This window comes from Penicillium manginii (genome assembly GCF_028828005.1).
Source record: "Penicillium manginii strain IBT 31320 chromosome Unknown utg000001l:1.0-3466041.0:1.0-3467806.0, whole genome shotgun sequence".
In the NCBI taxonomy this organism is placed as follows: Eukaryota; Fungi; Ascomycota; class Eurotiomycetes; order Eurotiales; family Aspergillaceae; genus Penicillium; species Penicillium manginii.
In genome coordinates this window covers 2929829-2947702 of record NW_026643102.1, presented here as the reverse complement: position 1 = coordinate 2947702, position 17874 = coordinate 2929829, and the positions used below count along the sequence as shown (strand labels likewise).

At 49.7% G+C, this 17874-nt stretch overlaps 7 protein-coding genes across 7 annotated transcripts; 3 read left to right on the top strand and 4 right to left on the bottom strand.

The window, feature by feature from the left end:
* Positions 1-2099: 2099 nt before the first annotated feature.
* On the top strand, positions 2100-3318 carry N7533_001084 (uncharacterized protein; the record flags this gene model as incomplete). Its single annotated transcript, XM_057097734.1, has 4 exons — positions 2100-2270; positions 2326-2527; positions 2593-2949; positions 3008-3318. 4 exons carry the CDS (start codon positions 2100-2102, stop codon positions 3316-3318), a joined length of 1041 nt encoding a protein of 346 aa, XP_056966227.1.
* A 582-nt stretch (positions 3319-3900) lies between these two features.
* Positions 3901-6015, bottom strand: N7533_001083 (MDR family MFS transporter; the record flags this gene model as incomplete). Its single annotated transcript, XM_057097733.1, has 5 exons — positions 3901-5006; positions 5059-5180; positions 5256-5566; positions 5627-5656; positions 5758-6015. The coding sequence occupies 5 exons, from the start codon at positions 6013-6015 to the stop codon at positions 3901-3903; spliced, it is 1827 nt and encodes a 608-aa protein (XP_056966226.1).
* Positions 6016-7092: 1077 nt separating this feature from the next.
* On the bottom strand, positions 7093-8311 carry N7533_001082 (EF-hand domain-containing protein; the record flags this gene model as incomplete). Its single annotated transcript, XM_057097732.1, has 4 exons — positions 7093-7115; positions 7192-8107; positions 8182-8200; positions 8271-8311. The coding sequence occupies 4 exons, from the start codon at positions 8309-8311 to the stop codon at positions 7093-7095; spliced, it is 999 nt and encodes a 332-aa protein (XP_056966225.1).
* Positions 8312-8903: 592 nt separating this feature from the next.
* N7533_001081 (putative short-chain dehydrogenase/reductase family protein) lies at positions 8904-10015 on the bottom strand (the record flags this gene model as incomplete). The annotated part of the gene is made up of 2 exons (XM_057097731.1): positions 8904-9027; positions 9135-10015. The coding sequence occupies 2 exons, from the start codon at positions 10013-10015 to the stop codon at positions 8904-8906; spliced, it is 1005 nt and encodes a 334-aa protein (XP_056966224.1).
* Positions 10016-10871: 856 nt separating this feature from the next.
* Positions 10872-12402, top strand: N7533_001080 (gamma-glutamylcyclotransferase; the record flags this gene model as incomplete). The annotated part of the gene is made up of 6 exons (XM_057097730.1): positions 10872-10987; positions 11204-11235; positions 11335-11384; positions 11519-11523; positions 11683-11797; positions 11866-12402. 6 exons carry the CDS (start codon positions 10872-10874, stop codon positions 12400-12402), a joined length of 855 nt encoding a protein of 284 aa, XP_056966223.1.
* A 528-nt stretch (positions 12403-12930) lies between these two features.
* N7533_001079 (RNA recognition motif domain-containing protein) lies at positions 12931-13947 on the bottom strand (the record flags this gene model as incomplete). Its single annotated transcript, XM_057097729.1, has 6 exons — positions 12931-12977; positions 13049-13084; positions 13174-13469; positions 13550-13656; positions 13732-13804; positions 13928-13947. The coding sequence occupies 6 exons, from the start codon at positions 13945-13947 to the stop codon at positions 12931-12933; spliced, it is 579 nt and encodes a 192-aa protein (XP_056966222.1).
* A 1857-nt stretch (positions 13948-15804) lies between these two features.
* N7533_001078 (uncharacterized protein) lies at positions 15805-17708 on the top strand (the record flags this gene model as incomplete). Its single annotated transcript, XM_057097728.1, has 3 exons — positions 15805-15886; positions 15968-16338; positions 16395-17708. 3 exons carry the CDS (start codon positions 15805-15807, stop codon positions 17706-17708), a joined length of 1767 nt encoding a protein of 588 aa, XP_056966221.1.
* Positions 17709-17874: the final 166 nt, after the last annotated feature.

The following is a 17874-nucleotide window of genomic DNA, read 5'->3' as shown; positions in this document are numbered from 1 at the left end:
CCCTGATGTCTTGCTGCTACTGGTACGGCATCGCGAAATTCACCCGTTACTACTAATACCTTCAAATGACTTATCCATTCATGGAACGAGATATCGGAGAATCCAGTATCAAAGCGGACTCGACTTTTGACCTCAATCGCCATATTTTACCCAAAATACTTTCAAGGCGCAGAGATTGAGGGTTTCCACTTCAGAGAATTTGAGCGAGAGCTCGTTCCCAAGAAGAATCCAAACACATCCAAGAAGCACTTATCCTATCCAAAGGACACTGGATGTTTCCCACAGGCGTTTGATTTGTTAGAACTTGACGATCGTTGCATATCGTAATCAATTCCAGCGTGACGGCATTTAATGCTACCTTAGCTTTCTTTAATACTGCTTCTAAGGACTAATATTGAAGCTCAAAGATGAAATATCCTGAGCTGCGTGATACTGATATTTTGGGTCATATCTAGGAAGTGGTGATGCTTCGTGTCGCGTCGGTATGTCGACTCGCTCTATTGTTCAAGGGCGGGTATTTTCAGCTTGGGGCAACTTTCATCAGGAGATTAATACTGTTGGCTCTAGGTTGTGGTCCTTTTTTGGCTCCTGTCGTAAGAGCAGCGCATGTGTAGATACTCGAGGCGCTTTTGGTTCAAGAGAAGCCCGGGGGTATCATATAGGTCCCACATCCGGGTCCTCCATTGAAAACCAGCCATCGAGGTGTGTAAACAGAGCACGATAATTCAACTCGTGAGTATTGCTATTGGACACTGCAGTGCTTCGGGTTGAAAACCCCCGATACCATTCACTTCGAGCTCAGATAATCTACAATGAGCTGGGGTATCTATTGCCGAAATTCGCTGAGTGGTACGCCATCGATTCCATCCATCTGCCCGGATATAACGGGAGCCTAAGATATGAATAGCCGCAAGAGTATCCACACCAGAGGACAAGTTACTAGTATGCTCCGGGGTTCGGCCGGTAGGAAATCAGCAAAGGTCCTCGAGTACTTCGAGTATAATTATAAATAATTATAAATAATTATTTGTATTTGGAATTCACCTGGGTAGAAAGTACTATCTCCAAGCCATTTCGATCAGCGTAAAACTCATATTTGAATGAAACCCTCCACGTTCGAAACAAAACACGAGGCTCATGTATACGGAGTACTCATGTCGCAGCACCAGCTGAAACTTGTATCATATTGATGGGAAAAAATCAGTAGATGCTAGCCTCTCAACGCGTGGGCCCCCACTCATATGTCTGGGTGATGTCAAGCGTTAGCCTGACCGAGGTTCTGGAGGGGAAACTATTGAAAAACTCGCGTGGTCGAGTGGGGACCGAGCGCAAAGGGAAAGATTTCCTCTATAAGAACAAAGCGATCCAAGTGAATCGTGTGAACGGATAAGGTGAAACCTCCGAAGGACTGCGCTCAAGCCAAACGAAGGTGGGACCTGACTAAAAAGTTCTCAGGCCAGTACGGGCGCTCCGATGCACTCTTGGCAATAGTTGGCGATGCTTAGCGAGGGGCTTGCCACATGGAGACTCAGATCTTGATCTTGATTGAACGCTTGGTCATAAAATCGTGACGGGATTAATCTATCTGCCCCGTTTTTTTGCTCTTCTCTTTGATGAGGCTGGTCCGAGGGCAATTCATATGGTGGCCAATACGATGCTTCTCTTCGGTAATACAGATTAATTCTTTCAGCTCCAAGAAATTGTATTCATTTAACTGATCCTACCTCCCCAACACCACAGGGGCACGGCAATTCTAGAAGCCGAAAAGCAAGCAAGTGGACCCATCGTCTTGGATTTACGACCAACGAGTTAATAGGTGGCGGTTAGCGAATCCAAGGGTTCTGGCCGGCGATTTCAATGGTAGGGCTCCACTTGATCGAGCCACAAATCTGATGAACTACCCATGAAGCATTGCCAACCTATGGTCAGATTGATTCTCGGTCAATCTACCCCGCCTGGACACTTGAAAATCGAATTCCTTGTGGCCGCGCTCCGCCGGACACCGAAACTTGGGTCTCACTTGTTCATATATGCGAACGGCTGCTGCTAAATATGGCCTTCCTGCCGACTTGTGATTTTTCCACTACAACTCCTCCCTGATGAGTTTACAAGATCGATACCCGGCATATGGAGGCCGTGGCCCAGCGGATCTCCGCGTGGGACTCGGCCTAGGAGCAGTGGCTACGATATTCATGATCTTGCGAGTCTATGTTCGCCTTCGAGTTAATAAATTTGGAACAACTGCCTTGATCTGGGCTCTTGTCGCTTGGGTAGGAACTGTCGCCTGGAATCTATCTGGAACGAAACGACTGACCGGTGATATAGCTTATAACGACTATTACACAATGTTTCGGCGTGATTTCCATTCTCCATGGGCTTGGAAACAGAATTGCCATCGTCGAGGAAGTCGGCCAATTACATAACTATCTTTTATTCACATGGATCACGGTCTTCTTTTTCAACATGGCCATCCCAACTGGAAAGGTCGCAGTCGCAGCATTTTTGATCGAGATGAACGGCCAAGGCAGTGCGTTCCCCTCACAAAAGCAATCAAGTGTTCCAATCATTTGTCGTTTTAACCGTTTCTTATAGATCCCAAGATCCGCCGCAGTTTAATCGCCGTTGGCGCGGCTAACATCATTCTGAGCATCCCGCAGATCTTGCTTGCTTGGTTCCAATGCAGTCCACCAAACGCACTCTGGGACCCTACACGCCAGGACCAGTGCAACCATGTAACGAGCGTGCGCTACAGTTATTTCATCGGTGCCGTGGCTGCACTCTCTGATTTCTATCTCGCCATTATCCCAGTTACGATGCTCGTCCCGCTGCGAATGGACCGCAAGTTAAAATGGGGCTTGAGTTTCCTCATGGGCCTCGGTGTTTTCGCCGGAGCAGCCGCTATCGTTCGTACATGGGCAGCCAAATTCATTCTTAGCGACGATCCCTCATGTAAGTTTCGCCGGATAAAATTTCTACCATTGGACTTTCCACTGACTGCGTGTACCAGATGGTGTCGGAATCCTCTTCCGCTGGGGTGAAGTCGAAGAGTGGATTGTACTCATCTCAATGTCCATCCCGCCAGTATGGCCGCTCTTCAGACCAATCACGAAGCGCTTCATCAAATCCGCGGGATATTCTCGCAGCCCGAAGAATTACATGGCATATGATAAGTATGCCTCGACAAGGGGGGGATCTCGCCACAGCCAGCCAGGCCCCGGTGGTCACGACCACCATTTCTGTCTCTTCTGTCAAGGGGGCGTCTGGTACAGCCGAGCCTGTACGTGCATCGTCTTCCGCGGACTCGTATTCTGGCTATGATGAGGAACAGGCGGAAACACCTCGCTTTGTTCTAAATGCACCGGGAGGTCCGGAGGGATGGATGGAAATGTCGCACTATAAGAAGCATCCCCAGTGATACTCCATGATATAATAATATAATAATGACCAATGTGATTCTTTTCGCTATTTACTCTAGTACTAGTAGATTTAATGTATGAATATGTCCAAAAAGACGCAGTGAGTAGGTATTTGGGCTCACCTCGTATTCCCATCTAGAGGGATCAGCGGGTCCTATACATCATCGATCGACACTTCATCTGATATGCTAAGATCAGACCTTCGATGATAAATTGCAGACGTACATATTTACTGGATTTCAATTTCTCGCGTAAAAGAATTCATTCAAAGCTTTTCGTTGCAAGCGCTATTATGCCTCGAGTAAAATAAGCCAACTCTAAGGAGACACGTATGTGCAATTAAGTAAAAATATTAGACATTGAGAGTATCGGCGCCAGAATATGATGCGATGGGAGTTGATAGGGTGGGGGTATAGTAGAGGAGAGTGGAGGAGAGTAGAGCGAAGAAGACAACGAGGAAAGGCTCAATAAGCCCGTAGTATTATTAGACTTCGGCTTCAGATTTACCCTCGGCCTTGCGCTCCTCCTCGAGACGCTCCTTGCGCGCACGTTCTTGCTCTTCAAGGCCGGTCTTCTGGATCGTGTGGGACTTGCTTAGTTCACGGGGAACGATGAAACAAGACAGGATGAAGCCGACGGCCGCAATGCAAGTATAGAAGATCCACATGCGGTTCAGAGCAAGGGTATACGCATCCAGAACGACCTGGCGTTGGGACTCGGTGAGAGACTGAATAAGCGACTTGGAAGAACCGGCGAAGGAGCCGGAGATGGAGGCAGTTAGCTCGGGGCCGATAGCGGCAATAAGCTTGTCGGATTGTTGGCCCATGATGTTTTGGTAAATGACCGTTCCGAGAACGACAGACATCGAGGTAGAAAGTTGGCGGACGAAGCCGAAGGTAGCTGTGGCGGTTGCCATATCTGCGGGCCGGATGTTGGCCTGGAATGCGACCAGCGGGGCTTGGAAGTTAGGGCCGATACCGACACCAGCGATTAATTGATAGATGATGATACGGGGCCAAGAGGCGTAGGCCTTGAGGTCGATGAACAGGCCGTAGCCGAGAACCATGAAGAAAAGACCTCCGACGATCATCTCGCGGTAGCGGCCGGTCTTCTTCATGACGATGCCAGTTACAGCGGAGACGACGGAGAGCGACAGGACCATGGGAAGAACGTAAACACCGCTCAGGATAGGCGACGCCAGAAGCACAGTCTGGAAGTAGAGCGGGAGGTAGTAGGTGCTAGCAATGAAAACAAATCCGTGGCAGAAGCAAACCAACAAGATCAGCACATTGTACCACTCCTTGAATAGGCGAGGCGGGATAACTGGGTACTTGGCCAACTTCCACTCTGACAGCATGGCCAGTGCCCAGACCACGATTCCAAAGACGATCAGGCAAATAACGGTGGGAGAAGCCCAGGGATAGCTGACTCCTCCGAATTCGAGGCCGAAGAGGAACATGAGGGTACCACCAATGATCAGGAAAGTACCAGCCCAATCGATGTTGCGGAGGCCTTCCAAAAAGTTTGTCTTGGGAGATTCGATGTGCAGGAAGAAGAAGAGGATAACCAGTGAGACACCGCCAACAGGCACTAGAAAGTATTATCAGCCAAAGTTCTTGTCGTTGCAAAGGAATACACATACAGTTCAACCAGAAGCACCATCGCCATGTAACACTGGTAGTGAAAGCACCGCCAATAATGGGACCCAGAGCACCTGCAATAGCCCAGGTGGCACCGAAAAGACCATAATACATGGGTCGATCTCTGTCAGTAAGGTGTTAGCTTGATACCACTTCTAACATGACCAAAAAAGTTGGTAACAAATCAATCCGATCATACCTCAAGCTGAAAAGATCCGACACGCTGATATTAGCCAAGATGATGATACCACCGCCACCAACACCCTGAATCGCACGACCAGAAATAATCATAGCCATGTTATTTGCCAGGGCACAGATCAAGCTACCGACTAGGAAGAACACATTGGCAAGCAAAATGATGTGCTTCCGACCCCAGATATCACTGATCTTTCCCCAGAGCGGAATACAAGCCGCGTTGGCAAGAAGATAGGAAGAGGCGATCCAGGAGTATCCGCTTTCCGAGGCACCGAAGCCAGCGGCAATTGTAGGTAGGGCGGTTGAGATAATAGTCTGTGACGAAGCCGGTTAACAATCGGCATTATAACGAGGGCGCGAAAGAGGAATTCGTACCATATCCAGAGCAGCGAGGAACAGGGCCAGCTAGAGAAGAATGTTAGCTTGCAGTCCGTATTGCGATGCGACTTATGGTGCATTGCGCTTGGCTGTTCCTGGTATCAAAGGAAAGGTGTACATGTACATACACAAAGTGCAGTCATAACGACAGCGATCTTCTTCTTGCCCATCCTGGCTGCCTGTGAGGGCGTCCGGTCCAAAGGCGAACCAGACTCCTTCTTCTCGATCACATTTTCGGCATCATTTTCTTCTGGGGTGGGCGTCACATCGTGTTCGTCTTGCGGGGAAGAAGGCGATGGCAAGACCTCGGGGAGCTTTTCCGAGGGCAGCTGCGCAGCAACGGAGTCGCTGCTGGAGGACTCGTGGTGTTGGCGCTCGACCGACATGGCGTTTTATAAAGGAATTTCTATTCTCTGCGAGCAGAGAGTGGTAGTAGCGCGAGGAGAGAAAGAAAAGGAGCAGGGAAATTTCAGCGGGGCGATCGCAAGGCCAAAGTCCGGTAGCGCGACGGAGATAAAACCGATCGATCGCGAGGTGAATGGATGATGGAGGGGAGGTAGGGTGTGGGATTGTCGTTTGTATTATGTATCCTCTTCAAGAGGAGTCGTTTGTATCCAGATCCAAGCGGCATTGCTTTCCAACTTATACGAGATGAAGCGTAGTGTAGAGTCATCATCTTCTCGGATTTTACTCATCAAGTATCGGGAAGAGCCGAAATGCCGAGCGCCGACCTTCCTTCTTTTTACCTCGATCTGGTTAGTCTAATCCGAGGTGTGAAGATTTACATACTAGAATAGTACTAGTAGAGTAAAGATAGTTGAAGGGGTGCGGTGAATGGTGAATGGATCGGGGCTCGGACAATTTTATGCGTTATGCGAGACGCGAGGGCCGCTTGCAGCAAACCACGTTGACTGTGATAGGTGGGGCGTAGGGCTGCAAACAGTTTGTTTGTATACAAAGGAACAGTACTGAGTAATGGAATATTAATTAGAATCTGAGAATCAGTCCGTAGAGTATTTAAATCAATACTGTTGTTGCTGCCACTGCTGCTACTGCTACCGATATACTTGGTGGTGTGCTATCCAAGCATTCCTGATGACCTCACACTGCAGAGATCGATCGAAGCTGTCACATCCACGCCAGATGCACAGAATTGGCAGAGGCGGTCTACAAGAGATCCTACATGTCTACACGAAATAGCCGAGGAAACCCACCATCGGATGAAAGAAAAAGCAAACAAGCCTTCTTTATATGCGCATCACTAAATAACGCCCCGATCAAATGCAACGGCCCTGTCCGAGAACTCTATGACTGAAACACTGAAAAACAGGGGGAAGACGAAAGGGTATAAAATGGAAGATAGGAAGCCGAGTCCGGATTCGACAGCCCCAAGGCGACAAATGCAATATGCATGAAGACCCAGACCGACATGACATGAGAACAGAAAAGAGAAAACACTTCTCTTACTCCTGCAGTTGGAGGATCTCTGTAAAAACAAGGGTCAGCAATCATTCCAACAACAACCATCCACTCCACTCCATTCCACTCCACTCCAAACTCACCAGTCAAAAACTCCTCAAAGCTAACAGTAATATACCCATCCCGATCATCATCATACCGCTTAAACACATCCGTCATCCGCTTGAGACTAATACAAGCCTGAACAAACAGATCAAAGCTCATCCCATGCCGATTAGGGCTCTTCGGCGCCCCACTCAATTGCCTCGTCTTACTCTCAAAGACAGAGAAAAGCACAGAGACAAACTTCGGACTGAGCCGATACCCAAAAGCCACGAGCGCATTCTCAAACTCCTGTAGACTAATCCGCCCACTGCGGTCCTCATCAAATCGATCGAAGAGTTCCCGCCACGCCGCCAGATATCGCCACAACGAAACGAACTCGTCGAAATTGATGATCCCGTTCCCGTCCCGGTCGAACATGCGGATCATCATCTTCACCGTCCGCGGGTGGAAGGACGTATAGTCTCCATTGACGAGCGCAGAGCCCAGCTCGTGCTCCGTCAGCGAGCCCGAGTGCGAGGAATTCGCGGCGCGAAAGAGCGGAAAGAGATGCTGTGGGTCATTGCTCGTTGGTGCAGCGAGGGGTGGGGGTTGTGGGGATTGGGGAGGGCGCGATGAGGGTGGTGGTCGGTTGTGGGAGGGAGGGGGGCCGAACCCATAGTTCTGCGGTGGCGGAGATGGGTGTAATGGGTGTGGCCGAGTTGGATTTGCTGGTGATGGTCGGCCACCGCCAGGAACGCTGCCACTATAGGAGTGCGAGGCGTGGGGATCTTGTGGGCGCAGCGGCGGCGGTGCGTTATAACCTCCTCCTCCTTGTGGAGGGGCACTGGAAACCGGGACGCGGGGTGGAACGCCGCCGCCAGGGCCTGCCTGTGGGGGTCGTGAGGGTAGGGGCTTTTGGCTTTGGCCGGTAGGTTGACTACCTGATACTTGCATGTTCCCGATCATTTGGGCGACCTGTTCGTTTTGCGTCTCTGTTAGCGCGGGCGTGGTTGCTGTGAAGGGACACGGTGGTCGAGGGGTCAAAGTACCTGCTCAGGTTCGGCGTGCCTGTGCCATTCCAGCGTGTCAGTGATCTAAATGGGTTTCCATGGGAATTGCGCTAGATATGGCAACTCACGCTGGCAGCGCGTCGGGATTGTAGCTCTTGTTGTAGGCCATGGTCGCGACACTGACGCAATCAGGCCCGAGTAAGATAGAGATCCCTTCAGAAAGACCCTGGACTTGGCAGGCGTCAGATTCCCGGGGAAAGACTTGTCGTAAAATAATCTATCGAGCAGAGAGTCGAACACGAAGTGTGAAATCTTCAGAAGGAGAAGGGAGAAAGAAAGCCAGGGTTGATCCGTTCTTGACAAAGCCAAAGCGGAGCCGTGGGGCGGGTGGTTCAAGACGATAGGATTTTTAGTCCAATGCCAAGTGATAAACTCCAGTCAGGCTTCGCCTTCAATCTGCGCAATTAAAGGTTGTTACAAAGGTTTCCACTGCTGGTTTTGTTTTGGACTTCTGTCCAGCCCTGCGCGGTTCGCGGTTGATCGACGCGAGAATGAACAGCTTACTACCGAGTATTAAGAACTATGAAGCCTAGGGCTGACATCAAATTGGGCCTGTAATTGCGGCTCCACTCTTGCGGGTAAAAATAACTGCGACACGAATACGAGCCCTTTCGAAGTATGATGGTAATCGCTTTGGAGTATGAATACATGACTATAGTACAAGGTATCGTAGTTAGTACATTCGCGAGGAGAGTTCACAATTAAACTCTCTGTGTAATGATGTTGACTTTGGTGTCCTGCTCCTGCAGCACATCCAGAATTTCCTCCCAGGCCTTCACCTGAAACTGCTTTCCTTCAGTCCCGCTCGTCAAAGCAGTGGATTCGCTAGAAATCTGTCAGTTGATTATGCCGTGGCAAAAGGGAGGAAGGGAGGGGGGGCAGATAAAAGCAAAGTATTGCGAAAAGCTATTGGGAAAGGAGGCCAATCATACTCGAGATATCCATCGCTGCGCCAGCATCTGCCTTGAGACTCGATTCCCTGCACTGTTGTGCTAACTAGCGAGCGACTTCCCTGCTCAGTCGTGCGGGCAAAGATCTTGTAGGCCAGCCACGCAAGCCAGCGTTCGTAGAACCGGTCATACTGTCGTCCGAGGTCGGACACGCAGAATCCCGGACTAACCGTGTTGACGATAACTGGCACGGTGCCATCATCATTTCGAACGAGACCGGCCAATGTCTTTGTCACATATTCTAGAAGTAGCTTGGAGATGCCATACTGTTTGGGCCCCTTGAACGTCGTCTCCGAGTTGAGATGCTCGAGCAGGGGACCCTCTGTTCGCAAACTCTCCGCTTTGGCCCGAACAAATTGTTGACTCGAGGTTATGCTCAAATGTGTTGGATCGGAGGATGTAGCACTATCCCTCAGCTTGGGTAGAAGTAGGATTGCCAGTAGTGAGGTTGATAAGGTATTGATCTGTAAGGTATCTTCCCAGTTCTCTGGCGACTTAGTATAAGCACGATTCCAGACACCAGCGTTTAGCAGAGCCACGTCGAGTCGCGGAAGCTCGGTGTTCACGCGATTGGCAAAATTCTTGACACTGGCGAAGCTGCTCATCTCAAGCTCCCAGACTTGAATGGTGCCAGGGCGATTTGTGCGCTTTTCCAATTCTGCTTTGGTATGGTTTCCACGCTCTATGCTGCGACTTCCAATAACCAGGGACTCAACGCCGAGGTTGAGAAATTTGATGGCAGCCTCGTAACCCAGGCCTGAGGTGGCACCCGTCAACACGATAGTTTTGCCAGCAAAGGAGATTCCAAGTGGATCTGTGGGCGGGATGAATTGCATTTTGAGAACACTGAAAAGTCTCGACATGATGGAGGTATTTGACAACCAATCATCAAAAAATGACAACTCGGATAGACGTCAGGATCTCTGGGAGTCCTGGGGGTGGTCTGATAATAAACGCGTGTTGACCGTAACACTTATGACACGTGATATATTGCTGAGTCATCCCGTGCAAGTGGGGCTGGGAGGCTCGTGGGTCGTCAACAAGAAACATACCAGTATCGATAATTGTATAGACCATGGTAAATTCAAGAGGCTCGGGGCTATAATTTTGCCACCGGGGAGAATCTCAAAGCCCAAAAACTACAGCAATCGTCTATCAACTTTGGAAACAGTTGCTTTCAAGGGGGCCGGTTCAAGCCCTGGAGTACTTACAAATTTACTCTACCCCGCATCCAAGTTGTGACGAAATTTAGTATGGAACACTCACGCACTATTCATCGGCCAGTCGACCGAGGTTAAATCAAAAATTCCAGTAAACAAGGACTCACGCCTCCAATATCACAAACACAAGCATCACGCCATAAGCAATCGAATCGTAAATAACCCGCAAGACCTCACCAACAGCCTGAATGGCGACACTCAAAAAACAAACACTGCAAACAGTGGAGGGGCGTCGGTCAAAAGCGGGCAGCCCGATTTCTCAGCAACACAAGGGCTAGCTGGCTAACTTGAATCCAGTATTTGATTGACCCTGGACGCAAGTATACGAGAGTTGATCACACAAACAGCTTCCCGGCATCGACCCGCCAATCCGACTTGTTCTCCCTGCCGCTAAGTATACTAGCGAAGAGGCATTTCAGCTTGCTGCGCACCAACCAGGATCATAGTAGCAAACACTATCCCCGCAACTTCTCGGCGACACTGCGAGGGCTAGACAGTTATGGCTGCGGCGATACAGGGGCACCAAGTACACCCGGAAGGGCGGACTTGGAAGAAGCATTTCCCCCAGGGTGACCTTTGGGTTTTTGGATACGGGTATGTTGACATTTCTTTCAAGTTCTCAGCTTGATCTTGATTACGGGGGTGTGTGTTTGCGTGCTTTATACGAAATTCAAGGCAATGCAATTGCCCCCAAAACAACGTACAAACGGGAGAATCAGACGCATACGGCTGGATATCCGAAGGACCTGCTCTATTCGGACCCTTGCCGCGGCGTTCAAGTTCCAGAGTGAAAAGTTGATCATTCCGCTAATTTTTCTTTTCATTGCGTAGGAGTTTGATCTGGAAACCACCTCCTCATTTCGGTATGGACATATGAATGCAATGGTTTCATTCACAAACGTCTCTTTTGAATTTTGCCTGCCTCGCGTGATTGTGATTTTGGTAGCTAATTAGATTAATAGATCAGCGGGTACCAGGGTATATCAACGGCTACGTGCGGCGCTTCTGGCAGGTATGTAAATTCTACTGAGAGAGGGGTAGGAATCCGGCAGCCTGGGCGGGATTGCGAAACAAAAAGACCCTCCCATGGTTCAGGTCTAAATCGAGCAAAGCTGACATGAGGCCAATGTGGCGTTCTTATTGCAGGCTAGGTATGTTTTGTGGTTGTGGATGTGGTTGTGGAGTGGGAGGCCTGGTTTCTGATTTTGGGCACCGACTGCCCTCCCTCGGCCCCCATGATCCCAGAACCTAGGAGTTTCAATTTAAGCCTCATCTCCCGTGGGAGAGAATTGGCGTAATACAATGACGAGTGATCGACTAACCTTATTCTCCTTTCGCAGTTCTGATCATCGTGGGACGTTGGAGAAGCCCGGTCGAGTTGTTACCGTTATTGAGCGGGAGTTTTGGGAAACTCTCGATGACCCGGTAAGCGAAAGAGATAAAGCCCTTAGTAGAACGGGAAGCCAAGCTTGTATATTGCTAACTCCCTTCAGCTAGCTGCCCTTGAATCCGAATCCGCCTCCATAGGTAAAGTATGGGGCGCCGCGTATCATATTCCCGCCTCACATGCTGAGGAAGTACATGATTACCTTGACGAACGCGAGATCAATGGATATACAGCGCATTTTACGCCCTTCCACGCAATCTCCCCCGTAGCGACAAACACAGTCGCAAAGGTTCCCGAGGTCGATGATACAACCCCGATCACTTGCATGGTGTATATCGGACAACCTACCAATCCCCAGTTTCTTCGTGAACGCGGAGAGCGTGATGCGGAGAATGTGGCCCAGGTTATTAGCGACAGCCAGGGAAAGAGTGGTAAGAATACGGAGTATCTCTATCTTTTGGAGAAGGCATTGGAAGGTATTGGGCTGGGCACGGCCGATGTGCATGTCACCGATCTAGTGAAGCGGGTGAAGGATATCAAGGCCGATGACCAACCCGAGGCTGAAGAGCAGGAAGCAGCAAGAGATGTGCGCAAATATCTAGCTTCGGCTGTAGACGCGGTGCATGGGGACAAGATCGAATGAGCGGCGGGCTAATGAGGGGCGGGTTCGCTTCGTGATGGAAAACGTCTCTTTGGATTATGGTATAGACTCTAGATCTAGATGAACAAAACCATGTTTTAGAATGATCATGCTAGCCCTCGATGTTTCCCTTCTCTCGAGCCAAATACGGAGATCCCAAAATATGGTAGAAGAAAAACTGGAACTAGGAATATGCACGAGGTGAAGAAATCATCAAAGATTGAACCATAGTACACCGGACAAAACAAAACCAAATTATTGCCAGGATGTAGAATCTTATGTACCTCAGTGAAGTCGAGTCCAAAGCCAGCTTTCTCAGATCTTAGAGTGATGCGAGAACAAACTCAAGAGTGAGACAAAAAAAGACAAAAAGGAAATCATCACGCAAAAAAACACATTCGAGACTGGCTTCGCAAAACTTGCAGGTCCGCATTGCATATTCCCGAACTCGTTATATTTCGTCAAACCATCGGTTACAAGAAAACTAGGCGAAGAAAGATGACAATGAAGAACCCCTGAATGTTTGGAAATTTAGTTGCCCTCAGATGGGGCCGGGGGTTGGTTATTGTTTCGCCAGCCTAGTGAAAGCAGCACAAGTCAGTTAATATGCCGAGGTGGTCGGGAATGGAATGTAGCTGCAATGACTTACCGCCACCACCACCATAGCCAGCGTTAGTACCACCGCCTATTTACCAAGTTAGCCTCAAATCATGTAGAACAAAAAAATGAAGATCTTTGCAAGTACCGAGACCGGCGAGGTTAAATCCTACATACCATAGCCGCCGCCATATCCACCACCACCAGCGCCAGCACCAGCACCTCCGCCAGCACCAGCACTCCCGCCGTAGCCTCCGCCGCTGGCGCCAGCGCCGCCTCCGTTGCCATAGTTGTTATAACCATATCCTCCTCCGCGGTTGTATCCACCACCGCCGCCGCCGTAGCCACCACCACCACCACCCTGATATCCGCTTTGAGGTTGCTGGTTGTATCCACCGCGGCCTTGAAATCCACCGTCAGGGCGGCTAGGACGGTCAAATGCCTTGTCAACACGAATGACCCGTCCATCAAATCTGGAGAGGTAAAAACGAAGAATGAGTTGATGAATTCCTATCGATGATTGAGAGCCAGAGGCGATCTTGACGATGCTTACTCCTGGTTGTTCATGGCATTCATGGCAGCATCAGCCTCAGCATCAGTTGCGAATCGCACGAACCCAAATCCGCGACTACGTAGCGTGGCACGATCTTTGACCACAATCTGGGTCAGGGGAGGTTAGACTCGGCTGCAGATCAGAAAAGAATGAGGCTCTGTGGCCGGAAAAAGAGAACTAACGGCTTCCTGAATCTCGCCGAATTGCTGAAAGCCCTCGCGGAGAGTGTCATCATTAGTGTGCCATGACAGGCCGCTATAACATAATGGATAAGTGGTCAGTTCGATTCTCTCCTGGCACAGAGGCCTAGTGTCCCTGGGAAGAGAGAAAAAAAGGGCCGCAGGTAAAATGCGCATGGGGAAGGTCAGTTTCACATACTGTACAAAAAGTTTGGACATTCTGGTAAATTGCCCAGGAAACTTTCAAAAATCAAGACTGGGAAGAGATTAATGCACACGCAAAAAAACAACTCGATGGAAAGAACCTATGGGAGGAAGTGGAAATGATGAGTAGTGCCGGGAAACCAAACGGCAGGGAGATCCTAGTGGTTGCGAAACGAGTCAGCAGTCAAACCCGTGTAACAATCACACTGGTTTAGGGCTTCCGTGTCCTTGGGACTTTGCCAACCCGCACCGGCGCCAATAATAGGACCGGCCAGGGAAATATGATGCTTACTGAATTGCTTTTGGCTGCGGGCTGCGACTAGTAAACGAAGAATAGAGACCCAACAGATAGAGAGAGGGGGATGGAGACCAAGGTGGGGTGAGCAGGTCGCTGCAGAGATAATAGGCCTTTCACACCACCCCCTCAAAGAAGAGTCCCACCGGCCTAAACCTTGAACTGATTGAATTCTTGGGGCCCGGCGGCCTGGCGTGCCTACCATCCATCAATCAGATGCTACCCGAGGCTGGATCTGGAATATGATGGACGCTAGTAAACATCGGCTGATAGGCGTAGCTCATACTTCCCACCAACCCCCCCCCCCCCCTCATTTGTCTCTGGAAATCCAGGTTTCGGCGCTTGGCTGCTCCTTTCATATGCATCTACCATCGGTTCAGAGAAAGAGAAAGAGAGAGAGTCGTTACTCAAAGAACGCGAGAAGCATGCACCTGGCTCAGGTTGTAGAACCATGCCACTGGGGAAGTCAACCGACTATGTCCGGCTTGGGGGAGGACCCCTGAGAGAGAGTTGTTAGTGGCGGGCTGAAGGCGGGACCTCCACGCACTCCTTTCCGTGGAGCACACCGGTTGACCCAAACTTGTGTACCTTGGGAAAGAGCTAGAACTGTAGCTCACATCTTCCCTTGCAATATCATCAATACAGTCTGTCATTTTGATTTTTTTGATTCTGTTCGTTGTTCATGTTCTCGTTGACGGAGGTTCTCAAGGGTCAGGCCCCATCCATCGGTCAAGGGGATTCCGAAAGGTCTGGCCGATATGCAAGGTGCAGAAAGGCTCGTTTTCCCTTCATTGCTCTAGCCCTGTCAGGCCAAATTGGGCTCCAGTCCGACCGCAACGATGATCATCTATAGCCAATCCACGCAATGCACGCGGGAGGGGCATTCGACCCACATGCCGCTTGGGCCGTATGTCGGCAGGACTCCGGAGAGCAGTGACGATCACCACATGGATCGTCCTGACATGTATATATGTACTCCGTACATATATACATCAACAGTTCCCCAGGTGACAATACGACAGCCCCAACGGGAGAATTTCACAAGGTAAAGTCTCCGAGATCCTTGACACAGAGGATAGACCTGGGCGAGCAACTCGGAAGAAGCAATGGGACGTTTGACGGGGTGGGCTCATTGTCCGACTGTCGCTTTGGTCACCTGCATTAGCTGGGGTAGTTCGCTGTGACGGGAGATATGGAATAGCGAATAAGCCGAATGTCACGAAAAAAAAATTGAGGTTGCTCAAGGCTAATAGAAGAAAAGAGTGGGAGTTGGAGTGGGAGTGGGAGTGAGAGTGGAAGTGGAAGTGGAAGAAGACGATCTCGCGGTGGCAAATAACTGAAAGAGCAGGGTAGCGCAGAGGGGGAAGAGAGAGGAAAGATCCAGTGACGTTGTGTGTGCGATGTGGGTGATGGTGATGAATGATGGCTCCTGCCTTTTGCCCGTTGCATTCAAGTTCAAGTTCGCACTCACTCCAAGAAATCACCTTCCGAAATGGAACCCTTCCATCGATTTCTTTCTTTCCGATTTGGGTCATCAACTCTTTTCGTATCGTCGCATCTCTCATCAAGTCTAAATCATGGAGACTGCTGGTCGTATCTCGATTGACCAGTGGCTGGCAAATGTGTCACCAGGAGACCAAGGAGGGGTCATTGCTCATGGTATGAACCTCGATCCCGAGAACTGTTGAATAAGCAGTGTCAGTGATGCTGTGGGTAAGTGGCTGACAGGGCGTGTGACAGATCAAGATCGTACGGATGCATTTGTCTCAAACGGAGGTCCTCAGCTGCCTCCTATGCCGCTGGAAACAGGAACTACTACATTCGCTCCCCAACAACCACGGCTGAACAAGCGCCATCGAGATGAGCTGGATGCAGGTCTAGACCGTCCAGAACAATCTGATGGCCCGAGGAAGAAAATTCACAGTTATGATCGAAACCCTCGGCGGAAACCCCGAGAAGATCGATATGAATATCAAACAACTTGCGTGGCCACTGGGCAGGTTCATGGGGGGAGGAAACCCAAAAGAACCAAAAAATCCAAGCGCCGAGCTAGAAATCAAACGACAAATGTCGGATTTCATGCGCCAAATGTGGCTCGAGACAGGCTGACGGTAAGCATCAGTCGAAAGTGCCTGTGCTAGTGTGCTTTTTCTGACCGTGAGGATAGCTCCAGCCATTCGCCATGTTTGGTATATTCAGCAAGAGAAAATCTTCATCTCCAATTAAGCTATTCCAAGATCAGTATCATGAAACGTGCAATGAAGACAGATCAATCAAACCGAATGATCTCCCCTCGACAATATCGGGTCTTACATTTTCAGAAACATACTCTTCCTTTGGCCAGAGGCAGATACCCTCGAAGTCCTCTACATCCAATAGAATCGTGCTGGGGCCACTGGAGATGGACTACCATCCATACGGGAATATATTGATTCATCGCTCTGATGCTGATAAATGGTCGTCGAAGCCGGTCACAAACTTGCGGAACTCAGGATCGATCAAGTCGACCAACGCGCAAAATGAAAATCGCGCCATGGCTGTGAAGTTGAGGGAATCTCAGGAACCGTCCAGCCCAAAACTGATATTCCCCGGGGCCGCATCTCAAGGCAATTGCGCGCAGCAAGGGGTTCTGGAGGCCAGCAAGCAGGCCTGCCTTCCAGAGTCTCAGTCTGCTACCCCATATGCATGGTCTGGAAGTGAGCTCTACCAGCCACGGCTTGATAGCTCGATGGAAGATACTCTTCTGGCTGTCTTTGACATCAAGATGCTAGCACATACCAGCGAACAAAGCAAAGCTGTCCACTTGGACCGAAGATACTATGAACTGAAAGACCTCCAGGCAATCTTAGAGGTCAGAAGAGAATTGTGGGAAGAAGAGGCAAGTGGAGGTGGCCCAACGACTTTTCTATTCCCATATTCCAGTTCCCGACTTGACCACACGACATACAAATCACAAGACGGGCGAAGGAACCGGAAATTCCATGCTAGGAGGGTGATTGAGGAATACCTATCAGATAGTGATCATCTCTTTCAACAGCTGGGTATGCTCTTTCAGGAAGTTGTTAGCTCCCAAGATGGAAGGCCGACTCTCGAGGGGGAGCAGCTAGAAATACCTCCGCCTCGACCAGGACCCCCGCACGACCTCAAGACAGATTTTGTCATTTTTAGCTCCAATAGCCTAAAGGAATCTCGTTATGGTCCTCGTCATATGGCCCCGTGCGACGATATCGGGATAGATACTGACACATCTGCATCGCTTCGTGAAACGCAATCGATTTTTCGAGCTTTAACACAAAGCTCAAGTTGCAACAAAAATGATTTACCGATCTTGCTACCGACAAATTCTTTGGACCAGCAACTGATGACCCAACAGCCTTCTTTCAAGGGAGGCGCCAGCCGACGCGGGCCTCCGATGAGGCACTCTACTCCCGAACAGAATACGATCCCGCTCGGTTTTTGGCGACAAAACAAGTTGTATTAGTATCTTGGCACATGGTTAGGGTATATCCAACCTTTGCACAACGAAAAGGGTTCTCCTTGTCTCATTCCACCCGTATGGGTTGAGGAACGGGTATTGATTGTACTTTACATTCTTCCTTCAAATACTTCGGACAAAAAGCTATCATTCACAAATGATATAGTTTTCA